The sequence below is a fragment of the Poromitra crassiceps genome (assembly GCF_964638095.1).
Source record: "Poromitra crassiceps genome assembly, chromosome: 5".
Taxonomy (NCBI): domain Eukaryota; kingdom Metazoa; phylum Chordata; class Actinopteri; order Beryciformes; family Melamphaidae; genus Poromitra; species Poromitra crassiceps.
In genome coordinates, this window is record NC_139642.1 from 57,817,402 (window position 1) to 57,844,896 (window position 27,495).

The 27,495-nt window shown below is 43.4% G+C and overlaps 1 protein-coding gene across 2 annotated transcripts; it reads right to left on the reverse strand.

Annotated features, from left to right (window-relative positions):
* Positions 1–9: 9 nt before the first annotated feature.
* Positions 10–15,445, reverse strand: LOC310777343 (uncharacterized protein). Of its 2 annotated transcripts, XM_083637680.1 has the most exons (5): positions 15,280–15,445; positions 8,306–8,342; positions 7,020–7,075; positions 4,097–4,474; positions 10–1,428 (listed from the first exon to the last, which is right to left on the reverse strand). In XM_083637680.1, exons 1-5 carry the CDS (start codon positions 15,389–15,391, stop codon positions 1,175–1,177), a joined length of 837 nt encoding a protein of 278 aa, XP_083493806.1. In that variant the 5' UTR covers positions 15,392–15,445; the 3' UTR covers positions 10–1,174. The 2 variants fall into 2 exon arrangements, 1 of the variants encoding a protein (XP_083493806.1); XR_014552741.1 differs by lacking the exon at positions 8,306–8,342.
* Positions 15,446–27,495: the final 12,050 nt, after the last annotated feature.

A 27,495-nucleotide genomic window follows, 5' to 3' on the forward strand; every position in this document is an offset into this window, starting at 1 on the left:
CAGGACAGTATTTTTTATTTATGTAATTATTTTCTAGTGTATCAAATGTTACAAAAAGGAATGAAAACATGAACGTGTAAAACATAAAATCAATACAGTCAAGTCGTTCATCACGGCATGCTTCAGAAAATGTAAAAATGGATTTGGCTAGCCTACAATCACGATTTCTGAACATGTAAAAATTGATTTAATCAATCATGATTTCTGGATCCATAAATCATCCAAGGTTTGGGAACTCTTAACTTGCATTCTTTGCATTTGGAGGTAATACAGTAGCCTACTTGGCACACATTGTGTAATAGATTTTCTCAATATAGGAATGAAATGTTCGCAGAACTTTTCTGCACTGATCCTAAGCATACTGTGTTAGACTCTGTACTCGTATACTGTGCTTGTTTGTCCTCATGCACAGGCTTGAAAACATACAAATAGTGTTTTTGTTATATACAAGAAATCACTTTGCTCACCAGTGCTACTAGTGGCTGAAAACGCTTGTTCTTCTTGAGCAGAGAACAAGGCTAGATCTCACTAGTCAACAATCACAGAACATGATAGAATACAGTAAACATACAGTACACCATGTTGGAAGACAGAACAGTTTGACCAACTAACGCTGCCCCACAGAAGACGAGGAATGCAAGAAAACATGATTATTATTATTTTTACCTTGGGCGGGCCGAATCAATGGGTAGCTATGCCCACCAGAGCAAGACACTGAACCCCTAACTGCTCCCGATTCCGACGAGCAGTTGGTGCCTTGCATGGCTGCCACCATCGGTGTGGCATTGTAAAGTGCTTAAGTGCTCTAGATAAATATATTCAATTTACATCTTTGTGAATGATGCAGGCAGTCCATTGGCCAATCAGCAACAAGATATATAATTCCTCTATGTTTCATTGGACTGGTGTCACAGCAGCACTGTAACATGCAAGAATGGCAATTTACAATATAATGAAACTATAAAGCACTGGTCAGCTAGTGTGACGTAGTTAAATCTGGGGCCCTGTGGCATTTATCAGAGACTGAATGGCATTTAGTCCAGAGGCAAGATACCAACTCCTAGTCAAAGATGCCCTCTACAGGCCATCTCATGAAGTGCATCATCTAACAAGTTTCACTGATTGCCTGACCTAATTTTCGGTCCTCATGAACATCTCAACTCTATGTTCCAAGTCATTTCTTCAAGGTTGAGTTGTAGCTGTGTTCTGGCAGCCATATTTGGATAGGTTGATTGCCTTCATTCAATCGCAAATCTACCGTATTGGCCTTCAGCCTTTGACGAAGGAATGCTACTAGAGCTACCAGTGCTACTACTACTGCCCCAACTCCGATTAAACCAAAGTGTCCATGTCCATGTTCTCTCTGGTCTGGATCTTCTGGTAGATCATTTGGATCTTCTGGTAGATCCTCTGCTGCATGTTCTACAGCTGCATGGAGATACAAGAGTTTGTTATAATATCCACTCAGCAATGCTGAACCACCACTTCAAGAGAATTTACTACAATTCTAGAGAAGATGGGTAATTATAAACCTACAGAGCCAACACAACTCTGGTTTTCAAAGTTGGAGGTGGGCCTCCCCAGGGCGGCTCAAGCAGTTTCAGGGGAGGCTCAGTGAATGGAAGTAAAAAAATATATATATATACCGTACTTCTTCCAATAAGCGCCTCCACTCTAATTGCCGCCGGGTCTTCCATTTACCGCCTGGTCCAAATTGATTTAGCATAATAAGCGCCTGACTCTAATTGCCGCCCGGGCCGGAAATGGAATATTTTTTTGGTTACCGTTGTTATTGTTGTTTTTGTCAAAACTGCCTGTACCTACCCTCTTGTGTGTACTAAGTACTATCTCACTGGTTTAAACTGCCTGTACCTAGCCTCTTGTGTGTACTAAGTACTATCTCACTGGTTTAAACTGCCTGTAACTAGCCTCTTGTGTGTACTAAGTACTATCTCACTGGTTTAAATAAGCAATTTGATACTTTACGTTTTTGGGTTAGGGTAGGCATTTATGTTAAAAAAATAATAACCGCCTGGCTCAATTATGCCCAAATGGAAATAACCGCCTGACTCTAATTGCCGCCTGGTCTTCCTTTTACCGCCTGGTCCAAATTGCTTTAGCATAATAAGCGCCCGGGCTCTTATTGGCAGAATTACGGTATATTAGTTATCAAAATGAGATCTCATAGAATAAGCCTAAATGTGTGTGATTTGGTTAAAGAGATAGTTCAGAGAGACAGCAGTGTTGGGGAATTTTACCGTTTTGCCACTTTGCCAGAGTCAAAAAAAAAAAAATACCTTCAGACAGACCTTTCGTAGTAGTCTGAAGTATGTCAAACAGCAACATCTGGTTATCATGGCTCAATTGTTGAGTGTCTATGGCAGGGGTGGCCAAACTTTTTTGGTTGTGGGCCGCATACAGAAAAATATAAGGAGCCAAACAAGTAGTAGTAGGCAGTTTTCAACCTGTTTAGACTGAAAGTGTGGGGGGGGGGGGTGGTGGAGGAATGTATGTATGCTAGTATGTTTTCAAATCTTTTTCTGTGCCAACAGGTTAAGACAGAGATAATTTCACCAACATTCACTATTAAAAATGTAAAAATAAAATAAGAAATTAATAGACCAGGTCAGGGTACTCAAGTAACCCATTTTCAATGGTTTTACATGGAAAAAACTAAATGGGGAAAACAAGTTTTTCCGTTTCAAACTTTAAAATGGAAAAACGAAATAAATAAAAAATAAATGCTAAATTCATGGAGGTTCCTTAAAACAAAACGCATGCTTAAAACAAAAAAAAATGCAATGAAACATGTTTGACTAGTTGTATGGCAATAGGCTACATGCACAACTTTTTTTACTTCCTGAAATTAGTAGTACAGCTTCTTTATTTCCTGTCCTACACTATTGGATGAACTGATTAATCAGGTGTGCCTGATCATTGTTGTGACTGCAGCACACCTGACATTAATCAGTTCATCCAATAGTGATGACAGGAAATAAAGAAGCTGTACTAATTTCAGGAAGTAGTGGAGTTGTGCATGTAGCCCATTCTTCTGTTCCACGACAACCACGTCACCCCTTTCTGGCAGAAAGCCTTCAAGGCTAACTTCTCCCATGTGCGTAACGGGCCATGGACATGATCCTACGGACATTATCTTACCCCCCATCATGTCACTTTAAAGGACTTTTTACTCTCAATTTGAGTGTTTTTCTGTATTGCTTTGACTTCTACTATTTATGTCACCACTGTGCTGCATACTTGCACTAAGTCAAATTCCTTGTTTCTAATCCAATTACTTACTCCCTGCAAAAAAGTCATAACAAAATAACTGTTGAATCTTTTCACATCTTTTCATGCCATGTCTTTATTTTTTGGACCAAATTATGGAGAGTAGCAGCGATAGGCAGTATCAGTATAGATAAAATCCTAACGATACCATCCCTAGCTTGTTTTATTTTAAATAAATTGTCAGGGGCAAGGGTGAGGGTAGGTTACATGTAGGTTAGGCTGGAGAATAGGTTTTGCCTTGTTGAAATTGGCTCTTGCCGACCTTGTGTTTTTCCTGTTTTCTTGTTCTTCTTGCCATGCGTGTTTTATATAAGTTGTTCCATTCTGTTTATTATTGACTGTGTTTAGTTAGATCTAGCTAGACACATTCTCAGTCTGAGACATGCTCGTGAATTAGTGGAACGTGCTACAGCAGAGTCTGAAGCTGTCCAGCCTGATCCCTCTTGTGAGTTTTAAATGATTGTTGAGTAAACTGGTTGGTTTGCTCTTCCTCACAAGGTTGAATCTCTCCACCTTGGGCACTTTTATGTTTTATGTTCATGTTTTTGTTACTGTATTCTATTGATTGTATTGACTGCTGATTGTAGTTTTGTAAACTGTTGTATGCTGCTGTCTGAACAGGTCGCACTTGTGAATGAGACCTCGGTCTCAATGTGATTTTACCGGTTTAAATAAAGGCTAAATACAAATAAAAAATACAAATAAACTTGACAGTAGAGGATGGCCTTTTCTTAATTAAAGTAGCTGCCAAGATTACCCCAAGGAAAACCTTCTGAGGAAACTTCTGAGTTGTACTGAGTTAACTTACCAGTGACATTGAGCAAACATTCCTTATTGCCATCATCACCATCAAGGAACACTTTGCAAAAGTAAGTGCCTGAGTCGTTAGTCCTGAGTCTGGACAGATGAATCCTGATGTGTCCTTCTCTGATAGAGTCTTTGTCACATCGCACTCGTCCTGCAAACTGCTCATCTAGATGGTATTGGTGCTCAAAACTGCGGTGCCACCACCAACGATATAAAGTCTTAGGATGGTCTAACCGTAGTGCACAAAAGACACTAAGTGAGGAGAGAGAGATGTCCGGTTTGGCAGTGAAGATCCATTCCATCGTCACGTTACCATTCTCCTCTGCCTGATAGGAGGGCTGGTTCACAGTCACAATGAATGATTCTAATGATAATGATTCTGTGGAAGAGAGGAGAGAGAAACAAAGTGAGGAACAGAGTGTGCACAGATAATTACCTCCAAACATAATTAAAGACAAAACTCTGCCTAGCTTGTGGTCTTCATATAGTCTCCATGCATCTACATATCTGTCTGAAGCTGACAGGCAATTATGTGTCCGGGTACAGGTTTTCATTCCAGCCAAACACGACAGCACCTGATCACAGACTTTTAACACCTAAAGACGAGATGAGAAAAACAGTGAAATCTCTGGCTGTAGGATCTGCCTGTAATGACCTGCAGACTGTTGGGTCTTCATTGCACAGCACTATATAGCAGTGATGTAGCACTGATTAGATTAGATTAATTTAATTTAATTGATCCTGAAGTGGAAATTAGGTCGTTACAGCAACAAATAATAGAGATGTGGTGGTGAAGGTGATGGCCTTACTTTTTATGACGTAGCTAAGCCTATGATGTGAATTCACCCACCACTCCACAGACATGGAGTGATAGTCACATATGAAAAGCGATGGGTATCGTTTCATATTTTTCCAATAGTGGTGCTAAAACAGTACCAGTGCCCTAAATGGTGCCTGAACTAAATAAATAAAAAAAACGCTGATTTAAATTAGATTTCTTTTTAATCTAAAGAGGATTTCAAGCAGTGAGCTCCAAAATATATGTTAGTGAAGATACATGCAGCGCCAGTTTTGGAGCACCGGAGGGCGGATATTTCACTCAGTGGCTCGGGCACGACACCAAAAGGAGGCACCTATCTTCGAGGGGTGGGTACTAGGTAGGATTGGTGGTGTTGGGGGGTGAGTGGTGCCGTCCGTAGTCTAAAAGTTTTGCACATGTTAACATCTGCATATAGCTTTGGGACTTGACTCAAATGTGGGGTGGGTTGGTACCACGTATACTGTGGTCTCAGTACAATGCATTGGCTTTTGTCCAGTTCTTTTTTATACTTGCAGGTTTAAATCCAAAATAACATCCAGACTCTAGAGTCAGACATCCGCCTTTAGCGGTTTTCAGTGTGAGGCGTGCCTCCCCTGGGGAACGCGAGCCAACTTCAGGGGAGGCGCGACGTGACGTGCAAAAATCAGAGAGAGGAAAATGCACAGCCTCCATGGGACATATCCAGAGCACCCGCAGTCTGGCTGCCAGAGGAGAAACCAGGAAAAAGGAAATTGCAATTTAAAAAAAATTCATGTTTCACAAATCCGATTGCGGCAGTTCTTTGTATGTACATCAAACACATATATGCTCATATTTTCGTATCTGTTGGGGAGCTATTTCAGAGAAATTTTACAAGATTTATGGAGCTGGGGAACTGTCTGACCGCACTGACCAGCCTGGCTGCAGACACAGTCCATAGGGGTTGAACATGCAGAGAACGCAACTAGACACTCCATACACTGCACGGGGCGGGTATCCCGCTAGGTATAATAAAAGAGGTGTTAAAAAAACACTTATTCAGTGGGTATCTTGCATGTTGCGTTCAGGTGCACTGTATATATACACATACATATATATAGGTTTAGTGTTATATATATATATATATATATATATATATATATATATATATATATAGGCTTTATCAAGCCTATAGGCTAAAGGCTATAGGTTATAAAGCCTATAGGCCACACATGGGCAAAATACGGCCCGCGGGCGCCCCCTGGGTGGCCCGCGATGGAATTGCAAAAAAATACATACATACATACAAACAATCGCAGGCCACCCAGGGGGCACCCGCCGGCCGTATTTTGCCCATGTGTGGCCTATAGGCTTTATAACTTATAGGGGCTTGATGTAATTGAGTCTCAGTAATCAAGTTTTTTAGCACAAGGAAAAGTTACACAGAAAAATAATCTACAAATATCCACTGAAAGAGATATAGATAAAAGATCAACCTCTGGATTAGAACTACAATGATTATTCAAGTAATCGATTAGTTGATGGACAGAAAATTAATCGGCAGCTATTTTTATAATCGATTACTCATTTAGACTCATTTTTAAGAAACAAATACTAAAATTATCTCGTTCCAGCTTCTTAAATATGAATATTCTCTGGTTTCTTTAGTCTTCTATGACAGTAAACTGAATATCTATGGGTTGTGGACTGTTGGTCAGACTCAGGACAAAAGATGCCCAAGATGAGGATGTCATCTTGGGCTTTGGGGAAAAGGTGATCGATAGTTTTCAGCATTTTGTGACAAACGACCAATTAATTAGTCGAGAAAATAATCGACAGATGACAATGAAAATACAGTAATCGTTAGTTGCAGCGCTATTCTGAAGTGTATCCACCACCACGGGAACTTTATGATACACCTCAAACCACCACACCCACAGATTTTGTGCCGCAAAACACTGTATTGCTGGGTTTTATGAGCCAGAGTGTCCTCATGATGTGAATAAGAAGGTACTTGCTAAAGACAATTCAGGCTATATTTCTACAGGCAGAAAGAAAGACAAAAAGGCTGTGAGGGTAATGAAATGAGAACATGGTGGTAAATCTCTTTATATTTGTGGATAATGAATTGAAGGTGGAAGCTGACCACAGGGTGTGAGGAAGAGCATCAGCAGCACGATCCAGATCATCTCCATCATCTCCCTGTGAGAGCAGAGGACAGAGGGGGAGGAGTCATGGACATGTGATGAAACCTAATATTTACCATATATATTAGAAGACATTTAATCTGACAAAGATACCGACACACACCCAAATTTAACAAACATCTCTCAACTCAGAGTTTTCGGTCCTAGAGGTGCTCAATTTTTAAGATTCTGTTCAGACTGAGAATGCCCAGAACCGTCAAAATAAAACCCCAAAACCTTCCAAATAAGAGCCCAGAACCTTTAAAATAAGAGCCCCAAACCCTTCAAAATACACACACACACACACACACACACAGGTAGCGGAAAGCATCTGAACTTGGGGGGGCCGGGGGGCGTGCCGGGGTGGGGGGGTGGGGCGTGTCCTCCCCAGCCAATATGGCTGCTAGATTTTAAAGTTACGAGCCAATTAATTTCAACTAGCCAAAATGTTTTTCTTGAAACAAACCAGAATATGAGTGCCACTGGGTTTTACAGCAGGGCTATTCAACTAAATTGTTCAGGGGCCCACATTGTCAGAAACCTAAGGGACCGGAGGCTGGACCGTTCCCCGAGCCAGTACACTTGACACAATGCGCCACCACATTTTCGCAGCCGCGCTGGAACTATTATTAAATAGGGGGTGCTATAAGGAATGGAATCTCGGCAGCGTCGAAGAAAATTTTATGTTTTTTGGACTTTTATCCATATTTAGAAGAATATTTAATTTTAAATTAACATTTCTTCTCCTTTTCTATTATTAGTATTAGTATTAGTATTAAATACTGAGTATCTCATGAAAAACTATTAATATTGCATCTTTTGTGTTTAGCTCCGTCTCACAGCATTGTAACATTGTAGTGCAGCAAGAAAGGAAAACTACTGTAAACATTTGAAGTACTGTAAGTCAAGTTTGTCATCATTCTCCGTGTGTGTGCGTCAATAAAGTTTCAAAGAAAAGCTGGGCTTGTGAAGGGAGACACCCACACAGCACACACACACACACCCATTACTGGTGATAGGAGCGTACATAAATACACACACACACACACACACACACACCCATTACTGGTGATAGGAGCGTACATAAATACACACACACACACACACACACACACGCACACGCACACACACGCAACATGCAACTGACATAACTGGCTCAGGAGGGATTTACGGTGTTGACAACTAACAGAGGGGATTAGGTTTTATTGCATACACCATCACTAGCTATAATCCATTTGAACCGGACCTTGTTAGCAGCAGCATATTGTAGATATGACATCCAGCTGAAACACAGAATTATTCAAAGCTTTAAAGTCTCAAAGTCAACAGTGAAATTAGCGTGCTTAGCATCAGCCATGATGATGCAATGGTGGCAGTATTGTACGTTTTGCGGCGGACACATTGTCAGGGACAGACGTCACGGACAGCTGACAGCTAGCTAACCACAAAGCCTAGATCAACTAAGTGTAGTAAAGACAGAGTTCACATCTTGTTGTTGTCTCTTTGTTTCTTCCCTAAAATGTGATTTAGGAATGTTGCCGTCAAACTGATTCATTACTCTGAGTGACGGTTAATGAATGAAAGGTCTGTTACTTAAATTACATCCACAAAGGGAATGTTTCTGAATCTTTGTTTTTTTACACAATGGTTTGTATTCTCTTTCAAAATGGCCATGTGTAACATTCTTTTGAAAAAGGATCCAGCCTTGTATGGCTACTTAAAACGGAAAACGTGCTACAGCGTCAAAGCTCGTGCCATACCTGCCGAAGGCCGCGCCACGGCTAGCGAGCCTGCCGGCGCAGCTGGCGTGCATCTCCCCGAAAATGTGACTCTGCGCAGCTGACGTGAACAAGTAAAAAAAAATATTTATTTTTGTGTGTGTGTGTGTGTGTGTGTGTGTGTGTGTGTGTGTGTGTGTGTGTGTGTGTGTTTTTAACATTTGTAATACTGAATGTTGGTGAAATTATCTCTGTCTTAACCTGTTGGCACAGGAAAAGAAAATTGGAAAACATACAGAAATACCCATTGTAATAGGTGAGCACATCAATATAAAACTATGTCATATATTTATTTAGGTAGAAATTAAATTGTTGATGGCACACGGGTTTTCTGGTCTAATTTCCCCCCCCCCCGCTTTCAGTGTAAACAGGTTGAAAACCGCCACGCTAAATGTTGTTTTGCCCGTGGCCACCCCTGTTGTAGCATGTTTTCAACATTAGGCTATGAAAACTACATCTCAGTCATTATGTAATTAGGCTTTAAGGTCAAAATGTCTCTTCAGAGCAAACTGCACTGTTGTTGTGCTTGTTGTTGTGGAATGTGTTTGAAACCGGCCCTGCCAGTGTCATGCAGGAATAAACTTGTATCATCATCATCATCACGCAAGATGATGCAAGACCTCAGCTTCAGGATATAAAGTAGAATCACGATAGCCGCTTCCAAGAAACTCTGACTCCCACTATAACATTTCTTTGGCAGGATCGTCGTGGCCATGTGATTACAGTCAGCCACTGAAATTATAGCTCTGGACTGGAAATAGAGCTTTTTTTTTCCTTCTAAAACCTGCCCCAAGGAAGGAGTTGTTTCCTTGAAGAATGAATCTAAGAAGTAATGAGATGGATGTAACAGACTTAGGTTGCCTCATCCGTTTGCTCCAGCCTCTGAACTTCAGCTTCAGTAGCTGTTCTCTTGCTGCAGAGCGGCCGGATTGGGGGAACGGGGAGGGGGTTGGAGGGGGGAGTAGACCCGGGGGTGGGGAGGGGGTGGGGTGTAGACCCTAGGTCGGCATGTAGGGGGGGGGCACAATGTGTCTGCCTGGACACACCCTGAAGAGGTCAACAGTCTGCCTGGACACACCCTGAAGAGGTCAAACAGTCTGCCTGGACACACCCTGAAGAGGTCAAACAGTCTGTCTGGACACACCCTGAAGAGGTCAAACAGTCTGCCTGGACACACCCTGAAGAGGTCAAACAGTCTGCCTGGACACACCCTGAAGAGGTCAAACAGTCTGCCTGGACACACCCTGAAGAGGTCAAACAGTCTGCCTGGACACACCCTGAAGAGGTCAAACAGTCTGCCTGGACACACCCTGAAGAGGTCAAACAGTCTGCCTGGACACACCCTGAAGAGGTCAAACAGTCTGCCTGGACACACCCTGAAGAGGTCAAACAGTCCGTCACAGGACAGAACAAACTTGACAAAAGAACACCATCTAATCAAGGTTACAGCATGCGCGCGCTAATTAAACGAGAACATCGGTCTGTGATTGGCTGAATCGACGGGCCAGGGAAAATGTAATAATTTGAACCATATTTCTTGTTTAGAACCTATAGCTAGCAACATCGCCATCTCCTGAAAAACTTTAATATTGCACCTTTCTTGTGGCTACATCACAGCATCTACTGAAAAACATTTATAGTGGATCTGACTTGTTTAGTTCACTTTAGATTCACATCGAGTGTAATAAGTAAATGAGGTAATAATAAGTAATAAGTTCGTTTTAATGTTGTGCCCAAATTTCACTGCCTGCCGCTCCCCAGCACACACACAGGTTAGACCTCCCTCCCTCCCTCCCTCTGCTAGTCCGCTGAGCAGGGAGCATGGAGCAGGGAGGATAGGTCGGGTGCACTCGTTAGGCGCATGCTGTAGCTGGCGTGGGTGGGCGGACTCAGCTTAATATCAAAACCGGAGTGCATCTGCCGACTTTCTGGGTAGCGAAGTGTTGCATGAATTGCATCAAGGACAGCCAACTTTCAGCTTAGTCAGTAAATTCACTGACTAAATAAGCAGATGATATGGTGTCACCTTGTGTAATGTTTACAATGCAGTTTATTGACATTAGGTCTGGAAATACAGTATGAGTAATTTAATGCTGCTGCAGTCCACTGATGCAAAATGAAATAGTGGTGGGTCTAATCAAATCTGATCCAAATCATTCCATATCATTTTATTAGTGATTTCTCAGAGAAACAGTAGTGCGCGCCCCATTAAAAAAAAAAGGAATGAGGAGCCGCTATTTTGAACGGCTCTCAGAAAGGAACGGAGCCATAAGATCCGGCTCCCTTCAAAGAGCCGTAATTCCCATCACTGACTGTATAAAAATGGACAGGATAAGAGCTCTCTAAAAGTGAAGCCAGAATATCTAGATCGCCGCCCTGGTGGCCAGTCCTAGTATAGGTCACAAGTCCTGCCTCCGGCATGTTAGTGGATAGGACATGAGCCAAACTAAACAATCAAAGTACACGTCATTTTTTCTCCTAAGATGGTTTATATCATTTTAGGTAGTTCTGTTTTGAAGGTCTGCTTTGAATAGTAGCCTATATAATAAATACCATAGTAGTCTATTATTTTGATATTGATATTATGTAGGCCTACACAAGATGCAAGTAGCCTAAATGCATTCATCACTACCTCACTCAAACTATTTCTATTAACTATTTCATTGTTACAATAAATTTGCCATTTTCATATGAGTATTAATTATATTTCAGTTTTGGTTTTATTTGTTGTGATGTGTGATTGTGATTTTGATTGGTGTACTTTCTTCTTGTCATTTTTTTAGTATTTATAATTATATATTTTACTTTTGGTTTTATTGATTGTGTATGATTCAACTTTTTATCTATGATTTTATATTATTGCATGTTTTTTGTAGATAGCATTTTGTTGGGACTTCACTGGACTGGAACAAATGGCTGGACTGGGGGGAATGAATAGCTGTGCCAAAAAAAGAACAAGCTAGGCATGTGCTGTAGCCTATTGTATTTTTAATTTAATATTTTTCATTTGCAAGTTAAACTGTCAGTGGAGCTCTATTATTGAAGCTTTGGCTAAAGCCCTGAATTTTACAATGATGTTTTAAAATAAATATGTTTAAAAATCGATTGTGTGTTAAAAGCTTGTGTGTTACGTTTTCATTAGCGTTAATATATTACACTAAGGAAGGTATGTGACCATAATTAATTTCAATGTCTGCTATCAGGAGCAATTCAGTTGGTTCTGGCCAATCCCGCCGCTTGAGTGCTGCGTAGGCGGGCACAGGGTGTGGTTGTGCCCAGACTTCCGGTTGCCTTCAAAGTAAAACACTGTGGACACTGTACACCCCTGTGTCGAAAGTGTCAGAACAAACGATATATGCAGGCCGTCCTACCTATAAGCAAGGAATAAAAATATTGTAACGAATCGAGTATTCGTCCACAGGAACCAGGAGACAGTAGTTGGTACAGGGCTTTTATTCACAGGCTCATTCTCATAGCTTCCAGCAGTAGCCTTGCTGCTAGCTCCACAGACGACCACTCTAGCTCTTCACCTAGCTTGACTGACTTCCTGTCTCGCGACAGGATGGCTACCTACACACCGTTCCCCCCAGGAACAACCCCCACACATCAGTTCCTAGCTAACACGGAAACACGACATTACACGTAAACCCCGGATCGCTACAATATAATTTGTAAAATAACATTTTGTAAAACATTAGCTGATGCTGGTAACATTCACACTTACAAGTTGTAGTAGTGATTATTCACTTGTTTTTTTAATGATTAGGCTATATCCGCTTATATTTTGATATCACTTTGAAAATCACTGTCTGTCTCACTCACACGTCTTCTCCCACTAAGATAGTGGGAGAAGACGTGTGAGTCTATACTCTAACTAGACTCCTTAAACCCCGTTGTTATACTCTAACTAGACTCCTTAAACCCCGTTGTTATACTCTAACTAGACTCCTTAAACCCTGTTGTTATACTCTAACTAGACTCCTTAAACCCCGTTGTTATACTATAACTAGACTCCTTAAACCCCGTTGTTATACTCTAACTAGACTCCTTAAACCCCGTTGTTATACTCTAACTACACTCCTTAAACCCCGTTGTTATACTCTAACTACACTCCTTAAACCCCGTTGTTAGACTATAACTACACTCCTTAAACCCCGTTGTTATACTCTAACTAGACTCCTTAAACCCCGTTGTTATACTCTAACTAGACTCCTTAAACCCCGTTGTTATACTCTAACTAGACTCCTTAAACCCCATTGTTATACTCTAACTAGACTCCTTAAACCCCGTTGTTATACTCTAACTAGACTCCTTAAACCCTGTTGTTATACTCTAACTAGACTCCTTAAACCCCGTTGTTATACTCTAACTAGACTCCTTAAACCCCGTTGTTATACTCTAACTAGACTCCTTAAACCCCGTTGTTATACTCTAACTACACTCCTTAAACCCCGTTGTTATACTCTAACTACACTCCTTAAACCCCGTTGTTATACTCTAACTAGACTCCTTAAACCCCGTTGTTATACTCTAACTACACTCCTTAAACCCCGTTGTTTTACTCTAACTACACTCCTTAAACCCCGTTGTTATACTCTAACTACACTCCTTAAACCCCGTTGTTATACTCTAACTACACTCCTTAAACCCCGTTGTTATACTCTAACTACACTCCTTAAACCCCGTTGTTATACTCTAACTACACTCCTTAAACCCCGTTGTTATACTCTAACTAGACTCCTTAAACCCCATTGTTATACTCTAACTAGACTCCTTAAACCCCGTTGTTATACTCTAACTAGACTCCTTAAACCCCGTTGTTATACTCTAACTAGACTCCTTAAACCCCGTTGTTAGACTATAACTACACTCCTTAAACCCCGTTGTTATACTCTAACTAGACTCCTTAAACCCCGTTGTTATACTCTGACTACACTCCTTAAACCCCGTAGTTACCCTGTAAGTATAGTGTGGTACCCCGTAATTAGCCTATAAGTACAAACATTTGTCCCCTGCTTCATAATACAGCCCGCGACCCCGTAGTTAGACTATAAGTACAGATCTTGTTACCCTCTAGTTAAAGTATTTTTTCACTCCTTAAACCCCGTTGTTATACTCTAACTAGACTCCTTAAACCCCGTTGTTATACCATAACTACACTCCTTAAACCCAGTTGTTATACTATAACTACACTCCTTAAACCCCGTAGTTAGACTATAAGTACAGATCTTATAATTCACTCCTTAAACCCCGTTGTTATACTCTAACTACACTCCTTAAACCCCATTGTTATACTCTAACTAGACTCCTTAAACCCCGTTGTTATACTCTAACTAGACTCCTTAAACCCCGTTGTTATACTCTAACTACACTCCTTAAACCCCGTTGTTATACTCTAACTACACTCCTTAAACCCCGTTGTTATACTCTAACTACACTCCTTAAACCCCGTTGTTATACTCTAACTACACTCCTTAAACCCTGTTGTTATACTCTAACTACACTCCTTAAACCCCGTTGTTAGACTATAACTACACTCCTTAAACCCCGTTGTTATAGGCTACTCTAACTAGACTCCTTAAACCCTGTTGTTATACTCTAACTACACTCCTTAAACCCCGTAGTTACCCTGTAAGTATAGTGTGGTACCCCGTAATTAGCCTATAAGTACAAACATTTGTCCCCTGCTTCATAATACAGCCCGCGACCCCGTAGTTAGACTATAAGTACAGATCTTGTTACCCTCTAGTTAAAGTATTTTTTCACTCCTTAAACCCCGTTGTTATACTCTAACTAGACTCCTTAAACCCCGTTGTTATACCATAACTACACTCCTTAAACCCAGTTGTTATACTATAACTACACTCCTTAAACCCCGTAGTTAGACTATAAGTACAGATCTTATAATTCACTCCTTAAACCCCGTAGTTAGACTATAACTACAGCCCTAAACCCCGTTTTTATACTCTAACTACATGCTTATTTGCGGGCTGTATTCTAAAGCGTTACCATATTAAATAATATAATAGGCTATATTTAATTAAAACGACATTCTCTCAGCGTTTTTCTACAACACACTACACAGACTGAAAAAGAGCATCGTCTGTGATTGGCCGTAAGCCAGCCCAGGCTCAAAGGGAGAGGACCTGCAGGGTGGCATCATCAGCATGCATGATGATCTGCGGATCGGGGTAAAACGTGCTTTCACATCAACACAAACAATGTAAAATGTTCACCCCATGGCCAGGAAAAGGAGCCAGATGTGGGGCTAGGACGATTTCGGAAATAAAGGCGCTTCTGAAAAGGAGCTAAATATAGCCCCAAAAGAACTAAGTTGGCAACACTGGCTGTGTTTTGTTTCGCATCCAACGTTGTCAGTGCTCTGTTCTGGTTTATATATCAGAATCAGAATCAGAAATACTTTAATATTATAACCACTTACCAGGAACGTTAGTCCATGTAGCAGGCATCTCTGTTTGCGCTGAGGAGATCTGCCTCGTCTGGCTGCTCCGTCTCCAGGCGCGGGTGCGATCCAGGTCGTGAAAGCATCTCATCTGTTTGTGAAGTGATCTTTATAGTCCATGGAAGTGATACCACGCCTTTCAAACCCCCTTGCCAGGACATTCCATCCCAGCAATAGCCTACGGCTGCCCCTCACTTCACCAGGCGTTAATGTCTACACTCTTGTTTACAGCTGTCAAGCTGTCAAGAAAAGTGGCTTGACTGCAGTAGCTACAGCCGGCATAACCGGCTGCGTGCAGAGCGCGTCACGGCTCTGCTCCGTCACTGCTGCAGCTCTGCTCCGTCACATCCGTGAAAAAAGGCTCGTTTGAGATGACTGCCGCCTCGCCTGGAAAGCAGACGAGAGCAGGCGAGCACAGTCAGGCGAGGCGTCAACAAGTCGAACACCCCCGACGGCACACTCGCTGCTGCTTTTCTTCTTCCACAGTTTGGTTTAACAGCGGTTTGTAAACAAATTAAAACATGCATTAGCGCCACCCACACTCACTGCTCAAATAACACAGCCCTTCAGATTCCTTATTTATATTTTAATGTAGGCATTCCAGGTGGTATTTATGTAAAATATGGAGTGACAGCTTGGAATAGATATAAAATTGAAGTTTCTACACTTCACTGTGGGTTTGTGATGCACCTGTGTTGAACCAATGGGCGCTCAGCTTGATGCGTTTCTCGTCATCCTCTGTCATCCACAGTCGGCGCAGTTGGTGGGGAGCAACTGCGGCGCCTCGCTCCAAATCTGCGCCCGCCTCGCTCTCGCGAGAGTCACGTGACTCACGCAGTCGGGCAGGACGGAGCAAGTCGGACAACTTTCTAACCATCATGCAACGGGGCAAGCAAGGCGCTGGTCGAATCTGCGCAGAATTTGCTCATCTCAAACGAGCCTAAATAGAACCCTTGCGTATCTTTTTCGGAGAGCTCCGGATCGTCGGAGCTGGGACGGAGTAGACACGCAATGCAGCGGAGTAGGTGGGAGTTGACACAATGATTAGAGTGGAAACGTATCGGCTCCGATGCCGTACCGCAGCGCAGACGGACCGAACACGGACCTAGTGGAATGTAGGCGTTAGACGAAGGGCATTTCCACCGCTGGTGGAAAGGGCTGGGTCGGTCGGGCTGGGGTGCGAAGCGGGGCTGGGCTCGAGCCGCGGCTGGGGGAGCAGTCGTACTTCCCAGTGTCACTTTTCTTGACACTTGACGCATACGTCATGCGCTTGACGGAGCACTAGCTTAAAGGAACACTCTGCCCATTTTCAACCAGCTTTGTATCATTAGAACATCAGTAGTATATCAGAAAACTGTAAACTGTTTTGAAGTCTGTCATTTAATTTGACAGTTATTGAGTGTTAAAGTGTGGACCAGTGACATCACTGGTCCACACTAACTCAAATTAATAACTCATTAACTCAAATCAACTCTCAATAACTGTCAAACTAGATGAATGATGAATAGTTTGACAGTTATTGAGAGTTGATTTGAGTTAATGAGTTATTCATTTGAGTAAAGTGTGGACCAGTGACATCACCTGTCCACACTTTAACACTCAATAACTGTCAAATTAAATGACAGACTTCAAAACCGTTTACAGTTTTCTGATATACTACTGATGTTCTAATGATACAAAGCTGGTTGAAAATGGGCGGAGTGTTCCTTTAAAAGGCAGTTGATAGTGTAGGCTCTCGATTTATCTGCCATCTGTTGTGATGTCTAGAAGTGAAGGAGCGCAGACGTATGACGTCAGAGCGACGCTCACAGGCAGTCTGAAGCAGCACGTTGAAATAAACGGAGGCGGTTCATGACGCTCCAACCTGAGTATTGAGTTTTAATCAGTGGGCAACAGAATTAGGGAATGTATGAAGCCAGTCGTGAAATTCCATTAATTCGAAAAGTCCGCAGGGGGGCGCACGTCAGGTCCGGAAGTGACGACACGTACATTGGCTCCAATGTAAAAATGCGCCGACCTCTCTCGTTCTGTGTCTTAAATAAACATTTTCCGAATGAGCTTATGGTCTGAATAAACAATTTCAAGTCTTTTTCATGCTCCCCTGGGCTCCGTTTTCTAAATTATGGTCCCATTTCGAGTAAAAGACTCAAAAGAGCCGATAAAAATTATAACTTTGGGGGCGGGATTTTCTTTGATTGACACCAGCCAGCCCAACCAGTTGCCAAGGCAGGCTAGCTAGCTAGCTAGCAACGTAGCCAGAGATTAAAAGTAAAATAACAGAAACAGCGTTACACTTATGATATTTTAATGATGTTAGTAGACACACGTAATAGTATAGATCCCCGTTATGAGGTATGTTGATCAAAAGAACACCTAAAACGCTATATCGAAATCGGGTTTTAGTGGACGGGCAGCTCTGAAGTTGGGGCTTCAGAGCTGATCTGCGGCTAGCTAGCTAGGTCTGTTGATCAAAAGAACACCTAACGCTATATCGTTATGTAATGTGACTTGTGACATGATCACCACATTTCAATAAATATAACGTTTTTGCACATTTGAATGCTGCTGGTCGTTTGTTTAACGCTGTATATATTGGACATTTAAAGCTGATACACAATTGTGTTGAGGTAATTCCGCAAAGCTCAGTTAAAAATATAACGTGTAACACTTAAAACAATCAAATGTAAATTTTTCACAGTAATACAGTCCAGGCCATGGTGAGCTAATTGTTTGAATTATATCGAAATATATTTGTATGGTGTAGCAGACATTACAATAATATGACAATATAAGCCAGTTACCCTAGCTAGAGAGAGCAATTTCAGCCCACCAGATATCACCATATTTCATTTCAATAAATATTAAGCATTCATTGATTGAAGCAGACTGCTGGTTTCTCCGTCGTCATGTCCTCTGGTCCAATCTTCGGTTCGTATCACTCGACATCAACAATCTTATACATGATAATATACAACAAGGCTATCTTTGTTGACAATGTTTATTGACAAAAGCATTAAAACAAGCAAATATAACAATATTCTCCGGTCACTGGCACTAGCTACAACTTGAACAGAATATTATAGTTTTGATCTTCACAAATCATGATCCTCTGTTGTGTAGTTTAGCGTTAATCTCAGGAGAACAGAATATTATTGCTTCGATCTGTGTGTCCCATCTGGTACTGGACGGCGCTACCCCTGGAAGAAACGAATTAGACACTGTTAATCACTGTATAACGTTAACGTTTGCTTACCCAACACTACGTGCGATTGGTAAATACTGTAAATGTAGCCTTGTACCAAGACGCTGATTACATTACACTGCATTACATTGCATCAGCTGATGCAATGTAAGGAGGCTACTGTAAATGCAGAGGTGGATAAACTATCCAGAGGAGTTGAACCCCCTTGTTCCCCCTCATTGATTGATAGTTATCTAACGTTAGCTAGATATATAACGCTATAGCTGGTAGATCATATGAGTATGCTTTGAATCTGCCTCATCTCAAAGAGGTAACCTAGGTAAACAGAACTGCGTTTGTTTTCTGTCTACGTCCGAATCTGTGCAGCATGCAATACTGTTTAACGTTGTATAACGTTAACTTATGCTACTCTAGTCTAACGTCCTCCTGTAATGACAAATGGACATGTAGCTAGCGTTAATGTCATGCTATGCAATTAGCGTTACGTTAGAAAATAAGATTACCTCGATTTTGTGGAAGATGCAAGCGGCAGGCTGGTGACGCCGCGCGAGGTCTGGAGGAAATAATACTCTGGTTTTTCTTCGGGCTATTGTATTCAATGTGAGAGCAATGGAGCAAGGCTAGCAATAGCAACTAACGTTAGCAACATTTGTTAGCCAAGCTAACGGCTAGCAGGGAAAATAACATGAACAAGATGGATGCCGTGGCGGAGGAAACCCTCCCCCGAGTCCCGTCCACGCTCACGCCCTTTCCTGTTTTCCCGGCTCCAGGTTTGAACAGATTTCCCACAATGCAACAGGAAAATCCATTCATCCAATCAAACGAAATCAAACAATATCAGGAAGTGAGCTTCATTTTGCCGTGTCAAAATCATATAGCTAAGGTGGTCCAGATATTATGTACAGTCTATGGTTTTAATGATATTGTCTATACGCAGAAGTACAACTATACAGCCCGACACCTCGGACGCTACAATAGCAACCCCCTGGTGGCATGTCTCGTCTTAATTAGGAAGCTAGCAAACAAACGTCCCTGCTGTTCCCCAGATTGTAAGCTACTTTGATAACGGTCTGTCCAACATCCTCACTGATACTTTTACTATTGATATGCCAAACTTCCAGGTAGTTTTTTCAAAGTGGCCGTGTGAAAAAAGGTCACGTTTCTAAGTCAGAGGAGCTGCTGCTGCTGCTGTGTCTTTACTGTCATTCACAAGGTTTCATGCCCTGCAAGCTTTCAGCACATCTGCTTGCGCAGTGAGAGCAACATGCCACTCACGCTGCCTGCTCTCTTTGTGTACATCGAAGTCCAGGACTACATCCCTGCTGCCTTCGTGCTCCGCTTTCCACTTTGTATTCACACAAAAAAGCTGCACTTGAATTTGTTTTGAGTGACAGTCACGGACAGGCTCAAATTAAATTTAGACCAGTGGAGCTTGGTAGAATATTGTTTATCGCTGCTCATTTTGACACAAATGTATTGCACACACACACACACACACACACACACACACACACACACACACACACACACACACACACACACACACACACACACAATTTGATTCAATGTTGAATTATGAATTACTGCTGCATTATGCAGTGACGCATTTGATTCTACCTCAGATTTCACAGATGCCTTATTCAACCCAACAAAGGGCACAGAGAAGACCACAAAGACACAGGAGGTAAACAAATAAGTTGCTGAAGCAAATTGCACTTAGCCAGAGTGGCTGCTAAAACTGATATATCAATAATGTCCCCAGTTCTCCCATAAAACCATAACAGCACTAATTGTATTCCTGGAACATGATCATGCTAGAATGTCATGTTCCTGTCCTCTGTGTGCCCACACAGTCATCATCTGACTACATCTCGCCCTATGAGATGCCTATGTGGTTCACTGACAAAGCTGGAGCCAAGGACAGGTTAGAAATCACGCGAACAGGCACAACCGGTTCTGAGTTGACTGCCGCCTCGCCTGGAAAGTGTGGTATTGTTTACTGGTACAATAATAAACCTAGGAGGCTAACTGGAGACACGACACAGGACGTCCATTCAGTTTACTGTGTAACTTGTTTATTGGTCCCCCGTGCAACAACACGTATACGATGGTTCCTAGCTGACGTACGTGAACCCATCACTACATCCCCCTTTCTAAATAATGTTGCTTCTTGTAAACAATGAGTTATCATATCAACAACTATAGGAGAACTCTTTTTTTAGCATGGCTGTACCTTAAACAGTTCAGGCATTCAAATATTATTTTAGTTATCAACCAACCATGACATTGCTATCAACAACATAATAATGCTTAGTGTATGGCTTCCACTTGCTTATTAGCTTACCCGTAAAACCAATTGCATGAAACATTTTCACAACTTAGCTTCTGTAAACACTGCATCATAGTGAACATCAACACAATCTTTCTTTTTTTTTTCTTTTTTTTTTTTTTTACAACATTTCTCTTTTTTCTGTTTTTATTTCTTTTTCTTATTTTATATAACACCACCATAGTCTCTCTTTTTTTTTTTTTTTTTTTTTTTAGAGTGTGTTATAGGTGGATAAGGGATGGGGTGGACTACCCAAACCCTTCATCTGAGTGAGGGGAGTATTCTGCCCCGATGTCAATCACTCAGTGTGTGTGTTCATCTCACAAAGTCCTTAAGGTACCCTGGTGTACCCCTGGTTCGTGCAGGATAGCGTCTCTCACACACTGGAGTCTGTTGGCTGGAGTCGTGCTGGACTTCAGGTGTGACAGGTGTACTCACTGCAGCAGGAACGGTGTTCTCCCGTGATGTCTCAGGGTCTGGGACGTTGGTGGGTGTCCCAGTGGATGTCTCAGGCGCCACAGAGGTCGGTGAAAGGTGGAAACGGTTCCGCCGCAGGGTGCCTCTGGGCGTCTCGACGACATAGGACCTTGGTGTCCCTGCGGTAGACACGACTGTGCCTCTCTGATGCATGTCTTTGACCCACACATGATCGCCAGGTTGCAGGCGTGGCAGGTCATGTGCTCTGTGTCGACGGTTGTAGTTCCGCTGTTGTTTTTGTCTGTACTTTTGCTCTGACCTTTCCAGGTTCTCTGTGTCTGTGCATGCTGGTTTGAGCTGGGAGGGGATGACAGGAACCCTGGTGCGGATCTTTCTCCCCATGAGTAGCTCAGTGGGACTGTGTCCATTAGCCAGAGGAGCAGAGCGGTAGGCCATGAGGGCTAGATAAGGATCACTGGACGTCTTGAGGAGACTCTTGATTGTCCTTACAGCCCGCTCTGCCTCCCCGTTGCTCTGCGGAAAGTGTGGACTTGAAGTCACATGGCTAAAGTCCCAATCACGCGCAAACTTTGTGAAGGATTCAGACGCAAACTGTGGCCCGTTGTCGGATCTGACCACTTCTGGTATCCCGTGACGAGCAAAGATAGACTTGAAGTGCTCAATCACAGCTTCTGATGATGTCGAGGTCAGTTTGGCGACTTCGAAGTATCTGGAGTAATAGTCCACGATGACTAAATACTGTTTGTTGTCTATCTGAAACAGATCTGCTCCTACTGTAGACCACGCCCTTGATGGAAACTCAGTGGGTAGCATCGTTTCTCTGAAGTTTGTTCTCTCTCTTGCACATGTGTCACAGTTCTCTATCATTTTTGTCAGCTCTTTGTTGAGGCCAGGCCACCACACTGATTGTTTTGCTCTCTCCCTGCACTTGGTTATGCCGAGATGACCCTCGTGCAGCTTGTTCAGTATGTCGGCTCTGAGTGATGCTGGAATGACGAGTCTGCAGCCGAAGAGCAGCAAACCATCATGAACTGTGAGATCCATTGAGAATGGCAGATAGGGCTGGAACGCTCTTCCAATTGAAAACTTGTCTGGCCATCCTTCTGCACAGTACTGCTTCAGCTGGCGCAGTATGTCGTCATTGTCCTGATGTGTTTGTATTTCCCTGAGCCTCTTCTCGGTCGCTGGCAGACTTGCCATGACAGAGTCAGCATACAGGTTGATCTCCTCCTCTGACAACCCCTCTGCTGTGCTGTTCACAGGTGCTCTGGACAGCACATCCGCTGTCGCAATGTCCTTGCCGGGCACATGAGATATTGTATAGCTGAATCTCATTAGGCGCATGCGTAGGCGTTGGATGCGCGGTGGGAGTTCATCGAGGTGCCTCGAGCCCAGCAGTGGAACTAGAGGTTTGTGGTCTGTCTCAATACGGAAGCTTTTCCCGATGAGGAACTCTGCGAACCTCTCACAGGCCCATGTGGAGGCCAGTGCCTCCTTCTCAATCTGGGCGTATCACTGTTCGGTGTTGGTGAGCGCCCTCGACGCATACGCCACCGGTCTCCACTCTGCATTTTCTTGCCGCTGGAGGAGAACAGCACCCAACCCATATGAGGACGCATCGGCAGACACTAGCGTCTCTACATTTGGATCGTATAGAGCCAACCCTGGATGTGTAGTCAGTTCTCGTTTAATTTTGTCGAAGGCTCGCTGTTGTTCCGATGCCCAGGTCCACCCGTTTGACTTTTTCAGTAGATCTCTGAGTGGGCGTGTCTTTGTGGCTAGGTGAGGAAGGAATTTCCCGAGGTGATTTGTCATCCCCAGAAAGCTTCTCACTTCACTGACGTTATCAGGCTCTTTCATGGCTCTCACAGCGATTACCTTGTCAGGGTCTGGGCTGACCCCCGACGCCTCAATGATCTGCCCCAGGAATTTCATCCTGCTCTTTGAGAACTCACACTTGTCATTGAGGGTCACTCCTGCCTCCTGCAGGCGTGTCAGTGCTCTCCGCAGCCTCTCGTCATGCTCCATCTGAGTGGCTCCCCAGATGAGCACGTCGTCCATCTGACACAGAACACCTTCTAAGCCCTCCAGCGTCTGCTGCATGCGTTTCTGAAAATGTTCTGGCGCGGATGAGATGCCGAAGCACAGACGGTTGTAGCAATACCGCCCAAACGGAGTGATGAATGTTGTTAGCAGAGAAGACTCCTTGGCGAGTGGTATCTGCCAGAATCCAGCATTGGCGTCTAGCTTTGAAAACACTTTGGCTCCAGCGAGCTGTCCTAGTGTGTTTTCCACTGTGGGGAGTGGATGTGTTTCTCTCTTTACTGATTTATTCAGCTTGGTGAGATCGGTGCATATTCTCACCCCCCTGCCTGTGCGCTTGGGCACCACCACCATGGGCGCACACCACTCTGTGGGCTAGCTCCTCCACCTTTGAAATAACACCTTGCTGCTCCATGCGGTTCAGCTCCTCTTTAATCCTTGGTAGGAGCGGGAGGGAGATACGCCTGGGCGTTGTTATGGAAAATGGGGTAGCTTCCGGCTGCAGTACAATGGTGTACTCACCCTCCATTTTTCCTAGTCCAGAGAACAGCTTTGGAAACTCCTGTTTTATCGCTTCTTTGCAGTCCAGGCTGACATCATCTAGCCTGGCGATCAGCTGCAATGCTGTGGCAGCTGGCCTGCTTAGCAGCGGTGTGCTCAGCCCCTCTACGACATAGATGTCCTCTCTCGTAGATTTGTCTCTCTTGCTCAGAGTGGCAGTAAACTTGCCTTTGACACTGAGAGGACCTCTTCCAGGCCCCTTCAGGATCTTTGTTGCCTTCTCCAGTCTGCTGAACTGGCCCTGTGCGTACAGCGCTTCCGGGACTGCTGACACATCTGCTCCTGTGTCAATTTTGAACACTGTTTTGTAGTTGTCCATTTTTATTTCTGTCATCCAGGGACTGTCCCCCGCATCAGTTGTCAATGAGCCCAGGAACGCAACCTCATAGGATTCTTCAGTGTCCTCGGAGACTGTGGCAACATTCACTTCATGCATTTTTTTAGTCTTACACACTCTAGCATAATGTCCTTTTTTTCTGCACAGGTTGCACATCACATCCCTCGCTGGACATTGTTCCAGGCTGTGCCCTCTTGTGTCCCCACATCTAATGCACTGTCTGTCATGTGTTTTCTTGAACGTCTGACTACTGTGTCTGAATGGCTGTGGTTTAGCTTGCTTTGATCTTGCGCCGCCATGCTGCTGTGAGCGCACGCTGTCAAGCTGCGTGTTTAAAATGTCTCCTTTAAAGTTAGACTTTAGCATTTCTTGTTGCTTTTTCACCTGCTCGCTTTGTTTAGCTCTGGTGACCGCTTTTTCAAGTGTCAGTTCGGGGTCCATTTGCAGTTGTTCTGACAAACGTTTATCTCTCAGACCCACCACAAGCCTGTCCCTTACCATTTCGTCATGCAGAGCCCCGTAGCCGCAATGCTCTGCTAGGCAATGCAGCGCAGTGATGAAGCAGTCGGCCGTCTCGCCTGTCTCCTGCTGTCGCTGGTTAAACTTGGCTCTTTCAAATATCACGTTCCTGCGAGCTATGAAATGAGTATTTAACTTTCCTTTGACAGTCTCGTACTCACTCGCTTCTTCAGCGCTGAGGTGTAAAGAAACCAAAATGTCCTCGGCTTCCTCTCCCATTGTGTAGATTAGTGCATTGACCTGATTTTCGTCCGCCTGTATTTCCAAACCAGACGCGATGCGAAATCTGTCAAAACGTTTAATCCACTTTGTCCAATCTTCAGCTTTAAACGTGAATTTCTCCGGTGGGGTGACTTGAAACTGGTTCATGTTGCCGCGGCTATCAGCTAGCGTGGCTAGCTAGCTCTGCTAACTTTGACTGTCGCCGCTACTGGCTCGCGCAACTTCCACCAAGCCGACACTTTTCTTCTTCTCCAAAAAGCGGCGCCGAACCCACTTCGCGAGTTATTAAACTTCTGACACCATGTGGTATTGTTTACTGGTACAATAATAAACCTAGGAGGCTAACTGGAGACACGACACAGGACGTCCATTCAGTTTACTGTGTAACTTGTTTATTGGTCCCCCGTGCAACAACACGTATACGATGGTTCCTAGCTGACGTACGTGAACCCATCACTACAGAAAGCAGACGAGAGCGAGAGAGTATGGCATGTGGATGAAGTCTCCTTCACTTCAATTGTACCAACATGACCTACTTTCCAACAATAACCAGGAAGCTGCCTGTAGGCCTACCTGTACTGTGAGCAGTCGTTGTGGCTCTTGAAATCGCTGTCCGTTCTCAAGAGCTATTCAGTTGGTTCATGAAATCGCTGGGCTGCGTGCCCTCCAGTGTTGCTCCTGGCCAATCAACACCGGCGCCACAGGGCGTGGTTATTGCTTATCCTATGTGGGGTTAGAAATCACGCACGCTTGACACATACGTCATGCGCTTGACGGAGCACTGCCACTAGCTTAAAAGGCAGTTGATAGCAACCCCCTGGTGGCATGTCTCGTCTTATATTCATGTGTATCTGAGCTTAATCTTAGTTGAGTATATAAACAGGTAGGGTATTTTGACACTGATATTTCTTAAAAAGACAAGGAGTGATAGCCTACTGTCAGCCTTTAACTAGAGGGTAACAAGATCTGTAGGCCTACTTATAGTATAACTACGGGGTTCCACACTGTACTTATAGTATAACTACGGGGTTCCACACTGTAGCGCAGGCCCGCCGCACCCCATTACGCAGAGTACGCAGACTGCGTAGTAGGGCATCATGTGACTGAGGGCACAAAAAAAAAAAAAAAAAAAAAATTTGGTGCCCTCAGTCAGGCCACTCACTGAACAGCAGGCCAGGCGCCGCCTACTGGTTTACTAGTGGTTTTATTACTTTATTCAGGGTTAAAGTGGGTGCATCTCATTGTAAAATTGGACTCTTCAAACGACCCAAATTGGGCTTCAAACGGCCCAAATCTGTCTTCAACTGGCCCAAATCTGGCTTCAACTGGCCCAAATCTGGCTTCAAACGACCCAAATCGGGCTTCAAACGGCCCAAATCTGGCTTCAAACAGCCCAAATCTGGCTTCAAACGGCCCAAATCGGCTTCAAACAGCCCAAATTTTTCGCCGCCGCCCTTCAGACGCCGGCACCCACGTCGGCCCATATCGGCCTGGCCTGCTTGGTATCTAATGCCCGGCCTGAATTATGATCCCAGTCCGCCCCTGCTTGCACGTACAGTTTAACAATCGCTTGTTTGCTGACATGTACAGTAATTCTAACAATTGTTTGTTTGCCACATGTAATGTAATGTGAGATACACTAGTATCGTTCATAATTAATGATTTTGCAGTCTTTCGTTTGACAGTTATTGAAAGTTTTGCGGGGGGGGGGGGGGGGGGGGGGCACCACAAAACAATTACGCTTAGGGCACCCAAATGGCCAGCAGCGGCCCTGCTGTAGCTACTTATAGTACCTATAACTACGGGGTACAAGGAGTGAATTTAGACTTTAACTAGAGGGTAACAAGATCTGTACTTATAGTATAACTACGGGGTACAAGGAGTGTAGTTATACTATAACTACAGGGTACAAGTGAATTTATAGCTACTTTAACTAGAGGGTAACAAGATCTGTACTTATAGCATACGGGGTACAAGGAGTGTAGTTATAGTATAACTATGGGGTACAAGGAGTGTAGTTATAGTATAACTACAGGGTACAAGGAGTGTAGTTATAGTATAACTACGGGGTACAAGGAGTGTAGTTATAGTATAACTACGGGGTACAAGGAGTGAATTTAGACTTTAACTAGAGGGTAACAAGATCTGTACTTATAGTACAACTACGGGGTACCACACTGTACTTACAGGGTAACTACGGGGTACAAGGAGTGTAGTTATAGTATATCTACGGGGTACAAGGAGTTTATAGGAGGCTATCGTAGATGCAGCAATAACTTCAGTTATTTCTCAACTGGACAGCATTTCCAAAATATCAAAACGTTTATTAATCCAATCCAATTATTAATCGCTCATGCGTTAGTTTGTGGAAATTCCTGTGCAGTTATACTATAACTACACTCCTTGTACCCCGTAGTTATACTATAACTATACTCCTTGTACCCCGTAGATATAGCCTACTATAACTACACTCCTTGTACCCCGTAGTTATACTATAACTACATGCTTATTTGCGGGCTGTATTCTAAAGCATTACCCCAGGGG

What these genes read in the sequence shown, in the direction of transcription:
- LOC310777343 (XM_083637680.1), bottom strand. Translation starts at nt 15,391, where the DNA reads ATGAGATGCTTTCACGACCTGGATCGCACCCGCGCCTGGAGACGGAGC. An exon ending in GCTCTTCCTCACACCCTGTG is followed by an intron (nt 4,475 to 7,019) that starts GTCAGCTTCCAC and finishes TCTCTTCCACAG; the next exon opens with AATCATTATCATTAGAATCA. An exon ending in ATGTTTGCTCAATGTCACTG is followed by an intron (nt 1,429 to 4,096) that starts GTAAGTTAACTC and finishes ATCTCCATGCAG; the next exon opens with CTGTAGAACATGCAGCAGAG.